General features: G+C 45.3%; 1 protein-coding gene across 2 annotated transcripts in view; it reads left to right on the top strand.

Annotated features, from left to right (window-relative positions):
- Positions 1-117: 117 nt before the first annotated feature.
- Positions 118-12,777, top strand: part of GRIP1 (glutamate receptor interacting protein 1) — a 1,150,044-nt gene continuing 1,137,384 nt past the window's right edge. The window contains exon 1 of one of the 2 annotated variants that reach the window (XM_085653460.1): positions 118-366. In XM_085653460.1, the coding sequence (XP_085509586.1) occupies positions 312-366 (55 nt within the window). In that variant the 5' untranslated portion in view covers positions 118-311. The remainder of the gene's footprint in view (positions 367-12,777) is intronic. The other variant, XM_085653456.1, reaches the window with a different exon arrangement.

The following is a 12,777-nucleotide window of genomic DNA, read 5'->3' as shown; positions in this document are numbered from 1 at the left end:
CTGCCCAGCGCTCCTACTCTCCTCACGGGAGGGAGGCCATCCTGACAGCTGAAGCTGCTCCCACGGGCGGCCGCGGCAGCCAATCCCCCGGCCGGGGGAGTGGGGAGCCCTCGCCTGGGCCCGCCTGCCGCTCCTCCCACCACCGGCAGCCTGCCACCGCTCCTGCCGCTGCGGCGAGTCCTGCTGCCCGTCCACCCTCCGAGCCCGAGCTGCAGAGCCCGGCATGTGCCGGGGAAGGAGCCCAGCGCCGCGGCTGTAGCGCGGAGTCCGGCCGGAGCACGGGGAGCGCCCGGAGCGGGCCAGGCGGGAACATGCCGGGCTGGAAGAAGAACATCCCCATCTGCCTGCAAGCCGAGCAGGAGAGAGGTGAGAGGAGGGAGGCATTCCGGGGAGGGAGGGAGGCATGCCAAGAGAGGGAAGGAGGGCACGGAGGGGGGAGGAGGTGTGAAGTTTACACCCTTCCTCCCCATGCTGGACGAGACGGGGCTTACCTGGCTGCCTCCAGGGCCCGAATTTGGCACCTGCTCTTATTGGAGCCAATGTTCGGAATTTTGGCCATTTCTGTACATATTCCTGTTTATCCGCAGCAGAAAAGAGCATATTGTACCTCAGGTCAAGGCCTGAAGGCGTCAGTCCAGTGCCTCTTTATAGACGCGCCCCTCCTCCTCCACCTGAGAGGCTAGGCACAGGCTGGGTCCTGTTTTAACAGGTGTGCTCCAGAGCCCCCCACTCTGCACTCCTTCACTTGGTCTTACGAAACTTGGAGGTGCGGTCTAGGCCTTTTTGTGATGACCCGTCCAGTTGGTTATTTGTATCGCCTAGTATGAGCTTCGGCCGCTTCAAAGCACTATTTATATTTAGGGAAAGGAGAGGGTGTAGTTTTGCGGTAACCATATCCTCCCTTGAGTTACCTTTGGATGGCATGCGTGTCTCTGAGTCCCTTACCGTGACATCGTGTTTTCCCTTTTCTTGTGAAGTCCTTGTTTGAACTTCTTAGGGCGGCAGTATGAACGCCCCCCTCCTGCATTGGTCCATTACCTCTTTAAAGCCCCACGAGCAGCAGTTCTGCCACCGTATTCTTTGTAGAACATTTCTCCATTTAACTCCCTCAGGATAGTAGGGACGCCCTACTGCCCATTTAATTCAATGTCCCTTTTTGAAATCCCAAGCATTGTGGTTGTGTCCCTTGAAATGCCTTTTCTGGCAGCCCTGCGAGTGCCCGGTGTGCTGGCTGGATTCTCCTTCCCACCACATTTACTTTTAAGAAGTCTGAAGGTTGTGTGTCTGCCTCCTTGCGCCCCTGCCAAGCTCTGGGATCCAGGCTGGCCATCTGTTTCTTCCAAGCCTCCTCGTTGACGCCCTACAGGTGGCTGCTGGGTCCCCATCACCTTTCCTAAAAGGCCTTTATTCCAGCTGTGCGCCTCTGCCTAAAACTATCCCCCACCCATGTAAGGTTCCTGATTGTGGCAGATACATTTCCCCAGTGAGTTGCCCTGTAAAGACGCCCTTTGAATCGTGTGTCAGTGAAGACTTCTATTTGAAGTGCCTTACGATGTCCCTTCATCTCACATTCCTGTCTAGTCGCACATTTCAGCTTCCTAGGGATGGCATCAATGCCCCTGTTTTCAATTTTTGTCTTAAAATATCTTCGTGTGGTCGCTGTTACACAACCCCTGCCTTCCAATGGACTCCATCCTTTGCCTGAACTAAGGGTGGTGCTCTGGCCTTTCTTGTAAAGCCTCTGCTTTGCCTCCCTTAAAGCCCAGGGTCCTTCGTATTGCACCCTCTTGTCAACACCGAAGGTTTCAGCTATGCTTCTTAAGCCTGCTCTTTGCATTCCACTAGGGTAGCAACTGTGGACCTATTCTTGCAAAACGAGATGTCCAATGTATGCCCAGGAGGGCCAGGTCTATGCTAGGACCTTCACCGAAGATAAATGGTATTGGAATAAAGTTAGTGCCTATCCTGAAACTCTGGCTTGAATCTAGCCCTCTAGTGCCAATGTTGGACACCCATGTCGTAAAAATGTCCACTTTGCATGCCATAAACATTCTGCTTAGGCCCCCATGTTCCTTTTCCCATTGACAGCTTTTTTGTAAATACCTGCATCTGTCAGTCATGCTTAATTGTTCTATCAAATCTCCCCTTTGAACAACGTCAGGGCGGCATTAATGCTGCTATACTTTTATTAAGTTTTTATAATAATTTGATATTTTTGTAGCACTTAAATTCCCAATTACTATTTACTGTAAATGGCAGATGTTACTATTACCCAATTTATGGTACTCCTATTACCGACCATAGCAGGATGATAGGCTGAGTCGGCTTTGTTGGGATTCGGCTTGTGGCCTTCAGATCATCTCAGTTGCCAGCTGTGAGCATGGGACTCATTGAGCCACCTTGCATTCTCTAAGGCTGGACAAATAGAGCCGGGGCAGGGCCCCACCTGGCCCCTCTGATGACGCTAGTGGCTGGCGGCCATCCCCCAGGATCTTGCTATGGTATCAATAAAGCTCGCTGCTTGAAGCTGAGGGCACAGCTCTACTCATGAACTGGAGTCAGCAATGGCAGTACTTGAGTGAGTGACAACCGCTCGATACCCACAAGGGACGCGTTTAGATTCAGAAAGAGGAACCCTTTCCAACATGGCTGTGCCAAATGTCCATTGAGTTGGGAGTTTTCCACCCCTTCCACGGTCGCCGCACTACACTGCTACAATTCTGTACTGAATATGTACCATTTTAATGACTTCAGCAATTCTAACTTTGAGCCACAAAATACACGTGTGTCGAGGGCCAAGCTGACATTTTATCTGTTTTTAGAGCAAAGCAGGCGAAAATTTGTCCATTGGAATAAATTCCCCATTAATTCGAATAAATATATTTCAGAATTTTCGGAAAATCCTTAGCGTAGCTCCACGTAATCCAATTTCCAACTCCTGACACAAGCACTTCATGTCTACACCTTTTCTAAGAAAGACAAAGCCGGAAAGTGTAGGGGTAAGCGTTTCTTGGCAAGCATCCTGCCCAAAGAGGTCCGGGCCGGCCCGGGATCCGTGCAGCCTGCACCTGTCGAGGCCAAGGCTGGCCATAGGCCCCTTACCCTCTGATTGCTTTGTTATGATTCGAAGTTGGGTTTTTTGTTTTTCACCAATAGGAAAGGCAGGTTCTTATGATGTAATCAGTTTGCCCTCCCCTTGTGCCCTCTACCTTTTTAGTCTTTATCTCGGTGATGCTTTCAGTGGGGTTGTTGGCAATATTCGAACATTGTTGTTGCAATCTAAACTTGCTTTTTTAGTATGCTTTTGAGTTATAGTTAGGTCACGCTTGGCGCTAGAAGATATTACATGTCAATCAGAGATCTCACGTTGTCTGTCCAATGTTCATTTCTAATAGTTCAATGTGTTATGTTTTTTTCCCCTATGATTTCTCGTTTATTCTTTCTTACTATGAATGATTGACTGTAATGTACCAAAATGAAAAATGCAAGTGGCATAGGGCACCTTGAGATTTCCTGTCGGTACTTTCCAGTGAAATCTGAGTTCTTCACTGCAAATGAAAATTAAATAGCAGCTCTTTCTCTGCATTCGATAGTGACAAGTTGTTTTTCATGCTGACGATGCTGGGGTGCGATGACTGCCAGTCCAACACATCTGGATAATGTTGACAGATGGTTCTCGTAAATGTCCATCGCACATTTTGCTTTTGGCTTTTCTTTCTTGTGTTTTGCTAGCCTGCTAAGATAAGTCGTTAGCCTGTTGTTGCTTTAGGGCGCCAGTGTTACTGCAAACAAAACGACGAGCAGCCATTGATGTGGTGCTGATGACACTGCACGCGAGGTGGATCAAGCGGTGCAGATTCCATGTTAGTGTGTGCTTTTCAAGTTGGGAGCTCTTGTGATGGATGTCTTTCTTGGTTCATGTTTGGTGACTCTGCATTTATAACAAGACACATGTTTGCTGCGCTCTAGGACATCACCCTGTCTGTAGTAAGGAAAACGTCTCTAACCTATATTTCAAATATGAACCTTGGGCAGGACAAGTGGTAGTTTCTGCGTAAATATTGATTTAGTGAACTTGTCTTACAATGCACATGCTGGTGTTTAACTTTCAGATTTCAGCAAAAATCTTATGTTTATATCTCAGATTCAACAAAGGTTCAATAAATCACTGTACATAAAGTGTAGCACAGGTCGTGTCACTTTTTAAAAGTTAACTTTTCACCTGTTGATTGCTGTATTAATGTATTTGGAAGGCAACAATTGTGCCCATTTTATGTTAATATCGACAATTTGATGGATGGAATAGGGGCTCCTGTTAGCTTGAGAAAACAGCACCGTAATACTTGAATTTATTTTAAACAGTTTGGGAAAATGTATTCTTTCTTGGTTCTAAAAATATGTTGGTACTCTATTCAAGCAAATTCATGTTTCTTTCAAAGTGTTCTAATAGAGGCAGTTTTTTTACAAGCGGGAACATGAAGTTTCAATAGGGCAGCAATAGTTTTAAAGAGTGCCATACTTTTTACATCCTCTTTCAAAGGTCTGTGTGTCTGTGAATATATAATGCGGTACAAAAGGGGGTGGTGATGGACGGAGCATCAGAACCAATCACACTCACACCCAGTCAACAGATCTGGGTGTGATCCATCACCATTCTTTAGTCCACTCTGCCACCCCAGTTCAGACATGGCCATATACAAATCAGTCTGACCTTGTGCCTCATGGGAACAGTCCAGCCCGAACTGCCAAGCCATGCCTTCCCTGGACCGGAAATAAGCTTCCTAGGACCGGTTTCTGGCATTTCAGCCGTCTTCAGCCAGGCTTGCTTGAATCCAGTGGCAAAGTGAGCAAGGGACTCACGTCTGAGCATACCCTGCCAACTTATGGCGAACAAAGCGGTACAAAAGGGGGTGGTTATGGACGGAGCATCAGAACCAATCAAACACTCACACCCAGTCAACAGATCTGGGTTTGATCCATCACCGTTCTTTAGCCCACTCTGCCACCCCAGTTCAGACATGGCCATATGCAAATCAGTCTGACCCTGTGCCTCATGGGAACAGTCCAGCCCAAACTGCCAAGCCATGCCTTCCCTGGACCGGAAACAAGCTTCCTAGGACCGGTTTCTGGCATTTCAGCCGTCTTCAGCCAGGCTTGCTTAACTCCAGTGGCAAAGTGAGCAAGGGACTCACGTCTGAGCATACCCTGCCAACTTATGGCGAACAAAGCGGTAAAAAGGTGAGTGGTGATGGACGGAGCATCAGAACCAATCAAACACTCACACCCAGTCAACAGATCTGGGTTTGATCCATCACCGTTCTTTAGCCCACTCTGCCACCCCAGTTCAGACATGGCCATATGCAAATCACCACCCCCTTTTGTACCACTGTGAATATATAATGTACACTAGCATTCTGTAGTATGGGACTAACCCGAGTGATGATAAAAAAGAAGAAGACAAGCGAAAGAAGGGAAAAGAGAAGAGAAGGGAGAGTGACGGCTAGTCAAGCTGTATCATTTACTTCCAAAAAATTCTATGCATATGTTGGCACCAGAGCGGTCCGATAATGATAGGCCTAACATACAGCAACCTGGTACAGGTAACAATGGTTAGATGCAAAGATGATCGTTGATTATTGGTGCATAACATTGTGAATCTGATCTACCGAATGTGTATAATTTCGTTTGTTATATAACCTACACAGTTTCTGTAGCATTGGGATCTTTTTTGTTGTTGCTTTTACCAATGCATTTAACATGATAGATTATCTGGACAATTTGTATTTCCTTGCTGAATCATTTGATCAATTTTACTGCCTAATTCCTGGGTCTCTGGCCCTGTTGAATAATATGGTATTTCTCCTCCTCTCCCCATCCACCCTTCATTCCTCTCGCTGCGGACCTTCCTCTTGTTGTCCACCTTTCCTTCATTCCTCCTTTTATAACCTCTCCTTCCACTCAAAGGATCTCTCCTTGCTTTTCTAATGTTTTCCCTCTTCAGGTTCCATCAACCTCTATTCTTCAGTCTGTTACACCTCTTGCTCTTATCTGCTTACTTTCTTCCAACTGTGGTGCCTCCATCTGAACTCCCTCTCTTTCCTTCTCATTTCCCCCCATCCTGCCCTCCCCCTCCATTCTCCAGCGTTCTCCATCTTTGCTGCTATTCCCACCCGAAGCTTCTTGGTCCAACATCCACACATTCCCAGAGCAGCTAATTTGAAATGACCAAAAGACAACATGTCTTGCGGCAATTAAAGCACAAAACTGTAAATGTATCCCTAGTTTGCCTAATCTTAGTGTGTACTCTCATGTTGAAGAGGTAGATATATATTTTGGTCTGCCTAAAATGTGTATTATTAACTTTTTTGGGGAAAAGTCATACCATGCTGAAGGATTCTTCGTCCAAATGCTTTTTATTTTTGAAAAACATTTGCAAACATTTGGTTTGTTATTCAATTTTGAACTAGTAAATTAGTAAAAATAAATTTGGAAACTGCACCCAAAATGTCCAACCAAATGACACCAAACTGAATACGGGATTTCTTCGGTGGCAGCAAGATTATGGCCTCGGATGACACAATAAAGTGCTTCAAATTGCCATGCATGTCCCAAAACATCAGCATTAGTTGGTTGCATATTTTCTTTAAAAATATGAACCTCAACTTTATTAACATCTGGTTGACATGTTGCCAAAATAGTAGCACGTTCCCTTGATTCTCCATGAATTTCTCCAAATAACATGAAACATCCCACAAACTCCTATAAAATGACCTCAGATGTGGACATCCGGTACCACTTTGCCATTGGTAATTACCCTCAAGTGAAAGGATCCCATGTCACCTATGAAACTTTGCTTAAGCAGTATCCCTCCGTGAGAAGAGCCAGGACTTACAAGCAACCTGGGTTTAGGCAGAGCCGTACCTGAAAATCCTCTTGTCATTTAGTGATGAATTATGAATGTGGTGCAGGAAAGAAGCAGAGTTGGGTGAAGGTCAGTGCAGCGACGCTTAGTTTAAACAAGCATTGAAAATGCAATAGGTCTCGCCTTTTATTAAGTTAAAGCCATTTGCTTTGCTATACAATACCATTAGCAAAGCAAATGGCTTTAACTTAATCAAAGGCGAGACCTATTGCATTTTCAATGCTTGTTTCTTTGTGCAATGCGTTTATGAGAGCAAGGCAAACCCAAAGGTTGGGGTGGGGTGGCAAAATGAGCTAAAGAACGATGATGGATTCAACCAAGATCTTCTGCCTGATGACAATGCTGATAATGAACTAAGAGGTAAGTAAGGGGTCATGTGTATCCTATATGTGGCTAGATTTGTATCATACATGGAAAAAGTTTAGTCTATTAAATCAAATAAAAGAGTTTTTTTGTACAGCAGACATGCTGAACTCTCACATTTGAAGGTGCTCTCATATGTGATAATGAAGAAAATTGCGGTTCAATGAATTAAAATATGTGCTCACGATCACATCATTTGAAACCAGTTCATGGGTCAAGAGTATTACAAATAGGTTGAGTAGATTAAGTCACTAGACCTGCAAGTTTAGCAACATTTTTAAGCTTTTTCAAGGTCTGTACCAACATGCACTGCTTCTGACACGCATCACTTTCATATGCCACCATTGACATTTGCCATAAATAAATAAAATTAAATTCCACCAACCTCTGTCCTGGAGATAACTTACAGAACATATGCTCACCCACAACAGAGCATTGTAAAAGCCAAATATGTCTGACGTGCAGCTTGTACCCAACAGCGCCACCGTTACTCACTGATAGCAACTGCTAGGGGTGGGTAATTCACTCCATGTTTACCAAAAGTTGTTCATCCCATCCTCGTCCCACTTTTGAGAAGTGATAGTCCACAACTGCAGGGTAGGCAAACTGCAGTTATTGTGCTTAAGCGTACAGGCAAGGACCACTGGCCACACCGCTCCCACCTGACTTCCACTCCACTTTCCAAAACATCCTCTTACCTCATCATAGAATCACCAACAAGGAACCTTCCATGAAGAGGTAAGCAGAAACTCTTCAACAACACAAACCTCCACAATACCCTCCTCAGGTAATAGAAAGCTACTTAAGATTTTGATGACCTGATCATTCTTACAGGGTGGAAGTAGCCTTTCTTACTCACAACTACACTGTGATTATCACTCAACGGAATACCGCTTTTATAAACCTCACAAGGATGAACGGTTGAATCGGTTAGGCTAAGATTCATAACACTGGCCTAAAAGCTACACAGTTATCTCGGAATCCAGCGTTTAATCCAGCGGGTTATTTTAACTGTGAAATTCTGCTACAAATATCATTTCAATACGGGGAACTACCGATATGAACTGTAATTTAACAGCCGTTCTCTATTTTAAATGCACACTGCCTTCTGAGGCGTACTTTAGGGAATAAATAAATGGAAGCAGATTCATACATGCGATTTTTGACTCTTTACTGAAAATGTTGGGGTATGTAAAGAGACTAGCAGCGCACACGGCTATAAAGCATAGGTGGTTACCAATTCCGGATATTTACATTGTAGAGAGCGGTGTTGGCAACAATTATATTCAAAAACGGAAACCCAATAATTAATAAGCAGAACATGTGCCAGTTTACAAATAATGCAATGTTCACAACTCCGCTTAAGAATTGTCTCTGTATACCGTCTCCTTCCAAAACACGCATCTACAACTAAAAGTAGCTAATTTACTATCAGCTGTCCAATAACCAGTGTAGACAACAACGTCGCGCACTGGCCAATAGACTTGGATGTCTGCTATCCAGAAGTCCCGTACCTGAAACTGCTCGATGGCCTTCAGCGGCTCTGTGCAATTGGTTAGGGTCTCTTTAAGATCTTCTCCGTTAGCTACCCCCAGGTCCTGCAGCCCGGAAAACATTCTACGCGTCCAAAGTGCTCAGGCACCCGTCCCGGTCAATTCTCTTCTGAGGCTGCCGGTAAACCTGTTTTCAATGCACGGAGCTTAGATTGCCGCTCTTAATCAAACAACTTCCGGTGTACACCAGACTAATTCTTCCCCCTAACTCCTGACTCGAGCCCCAGGTTCCGACTGCACGTCTCCATAGCAACTCTAATACCATTGACACAAAGGTAAGACTACGCTGCATAAAATGAAAAGCTGTATGATAGATAGACTTAAAAGAATCACGTAAATCTAAAGATAAAGCTATACATTATGATAGTGGAATAAGGCCAGATTTAGCGATCAGTTAAACGCAATGGTACAGCGATGACCATTTAATCAGAAAATAGCAATACCTCTTATTTACAAACGTACAAGTGCAGTAATAAGTAGAGCTATGAAACAAATCATTATCAAGTGGGGGTGGTGAACGTTTTTAAATAAGTATCTAGTCTTTGTATCAGGCAAGAAACTCACAATTTTTTTTTAAACCAACAATGGCTCTATTTTAGTATTCTTTCCTTAAACAGCCTCCTCTTCGATGTAAGTTAATATGGAAATTAAATTCCTTTGAACCTTTTTCCATAAATGTCATATCTGTTCTCAAATGTTGAGTGCTGGATGCCGTTTTTGTTGCTTGTACAACGTAGGAAGCCCTATGAAAAGAGCCAACTTTTGCTAGACTCGGAAGAATGATCTTTAACACAAAAGGGACACAATGCCTTTAGGAAACAAGGCAAACGCGTGCTGCTGCGCGTGCTAGCCACCGTCGGGCATGGGCGGAGCAAAGGCGGGACATCCGCCCGCCTTTGCCCAATTACATGCCTTATTTCTGTAAAAAAAACACGCGCAAGCCAATATCAGCAGGTGAAAGCCTGATCACACGCACTAGGGTGTGGTCAGCTTTCAGAACCCCGTACAAGAGGTCTCGCGCTGCGCGAGCAGTGCTGTGCACTGCAAGGCAAGGCAAGGCGCGAGACATAAAAAGGGATCTCAGCACTGCTTCTCATGGCCTATTGTTTTTTGCACCTTCTGGGGTCTTCTTCTGCGTTTCCCGCATACAGCACTTACTCAGGCCTGTCCACTCCAACCTCTATCAACGCCAATAGACCCAAAACATAGCAACTACACTCTTCATGTGAGTCACAACTTTAGAACACCTTTACCACGTCTAGTAGCCCTTCACTGGCTACCTGTCCAGTGGCGAAATGTGTCCACATTGAGGTAGCCATTAATATCTCACTGGAAAGTTCAAAACATTTGAACCTTGTGATCATTTGATCTGGTCCTCCTCTCTGTGCACACGGTTAGGAAGATCCCCAAAGAGGACCGACTGTTTCCATTGGTGGGGCCAAAGTCTGCGGAGGGATTATGTCATGAGAATGAACCGCAAAGTTCCTGAAGGGTCTGTAGATCTGACTGTTCCAGAAATAGTGTGACCACTGTAAATTTTCAATTCACAAGCCTTTCTAAGCCTACTTAAGGCAGAATAAAAAATTTAAAGCAAGTCAAGCTTAACTTTTCCTGGAGAACCTGATAAGAGGGTTAGAAGTAACAGACTCTAAACAAGCTGGGGGCCAGGTAGAATTCCCACACGGTACTGCACGACATTGAGCTCTGGGTAGCAGCATTCCACATGACTTCTTTAAACACTTTAAAACTGGAGGGAAAAAAAACAATGCCATAGAAAAAGATGGACAGAGTAACTCGGTCCAAGCTCCTACTTCGTCCACGCTACTCTTTATGGCTTTCTCATACAGTCATAATGTATCCGTTAAAGATTGTAAATGTATTTATATAGCACTTACGACCCCCAATGAGGCACTGTAGCACCTTTTTTGGTGAGTAGAATGCTACTCTGGAACCCAAGATTAGTAGTTAGTAAAAATGTTTTTTTGGTTTTTCTTGTGCATTGCTTGTGCTAGGTTTGTGCTCTTGATTTCATGCGTGATTATCCACTATAGAAAACTTGCTGTCATTGAGGCATCTTTAGCTGAATCATAGTAAGTGGTGTTAGGGGTGACACCAGAAAGGGGGCGGGCTTATGATGAGCAGAGTTATCAAAAGTGGCATGATGAGGAGTGAAGTCAATGACAATTGGCATGTGCATTATTTTTGTACATTTCTGCCCGATAAGGAAGTGACACTAACGCTGTTCTGTCTTAGTTGGTCACAACTAGACTGAATTTTAGGGTAGTGGGTTAAGGCAGCTGCTGGGGAAGATCCGTGAATTTCCAACAAGTACAATACTGGCAAGATGTATGGGGTAATTATTGCAAACGCTGTAGAAATCTGTGTGCAATCTTTGATCACAGATTTGATTCAGCATAAAATACACCGTCACTTACTATGCATGCTGCAGGACACAGCGTGTTACTCGTAGGTCACAGATGTAAACTTTTAAGCTATTTAAGCTCAGAAGGTCAATGCTTTTGTGGTCATGATAGGGAGCCTTGTGCTGTCTGCAGGTCCCAAGCTACTATTCTGGTAACAATAAAGTATGCGCCATGAAACAGCTGTAGGGAACCTGCAAGTATATGTTTGAAACGTTGCAGGCTTGTTATTCTTTGCTTCTTCAAACGTTGATTAGAGTGGTTCATGTGGGTAGTAATAAACGTGTGCCTAAGTGTCACCTAAGCTGGTAGTGCCATCACACACATACATCCTCTCCCCAAGAGAGCCTGCATGCATGCACACTTCTGAATGCTGAGTTTGGTAAAGTCAAAACACTTTCACATCCCCATTTATCTTGTAGCAACTTGTGAGGTGACTCTTGGTTTCCTCTGAGAGACTTTAGTTGGAACTGGACTCAGGCTGGTTCCCATTCTGTTCCAGCACTGAGAAAACACTGAGTTTCTAATTACCAGCCACGACCAAAGCTCTAACATTGCAGAGGACTGACAGAAGACAATATTTGAAGCTGGACTGTGCACCACAACGGTTCACAACGTGGAGTCTATACTCAACAACAAAGTCAACATTGCTACTCACATACCAAATATGTCAGAAGGTGCACAGAGTGCTCCTGGTCACCTGAAAAGCCAGGTCTTGAGGCTCTTCCTGAAGGTGTGCAGGGTAGGGGAGTGTCTGATGTTGACTGGGAGTTTGTTCCAGGCCTTGGCCACGACGTAGGAGAAGGCTCTTCCACCTGCTCTGGCTCTGCGGATTCACAGGGTCTCGGCGAGGTCGATGGAGTGGAGGATTCTTTTGGGTACGTGGAAAGAGACTTTTTCGTTGAGGTATTTGGCTCCGATATTGTGGAGGGATTTGTAGGCATGGGTGAGTAGCTTGAAGGTTACTCTCTTCTCGACTGGAAGCCAGTGGAGGCCTCACAGGCAGTGGGTCACATGCTCATGTTGTGGGGTGCCGAGGACGAGTCTGGCTGCGGTGTTCTCGATGGTCTGGAGTTTGTGTAGCGGGTATTTATTGATTCCAGCATAGAGGGTGTTACCGTAGTCCAGTCTGCTGGCTATGAGTGCAAGGGTGATGGTCTTTCTGGCTTCGGGGGGGGGGATCCACTTGAAAGTCTTGCGGAGGACGCAGAGGGAGTTGAAGCAGGTGGAGGTGATGGCGTTGATCAAACGTGGGTCCCTTGCTCACTTTGCCACTGGATTCAAGCTAGCTTGGCTGATGAGGGCTGTTAGCCCGAAACCGGTCCGAGGATGCTTGTTTCCAGTCACGGGAAGGCATGGCTTGACAGTTCGGGCTGGACTGTTCCCATGAGGCACAGGGTCAAGACTGATTTGCATATAGCTGTGTCTGAACTGGGGTGGCGAAGTGAGTTAAAGAACGATGATGGATTCAATCCAGATCTGTGACAGGGGGTGAGTGTCTGAAAAGTTTCAGCGCTCC

Source organism: Triturus cristatus, chromosome 4_1, assembly GCF_964204655.1.
Source record: "Triturus cristatus chromosome 4_1, aTriCri1.1, whole genome shotgun sequence".
NCBI lineage: Eukaryota > Metazoa > Chordata > Amphibia > Caudata > Salamandridae > Triturus > Triturus cristatus.
This window is presented reverse-complemented; position numbering and strand designations above follow the sequence as displayed.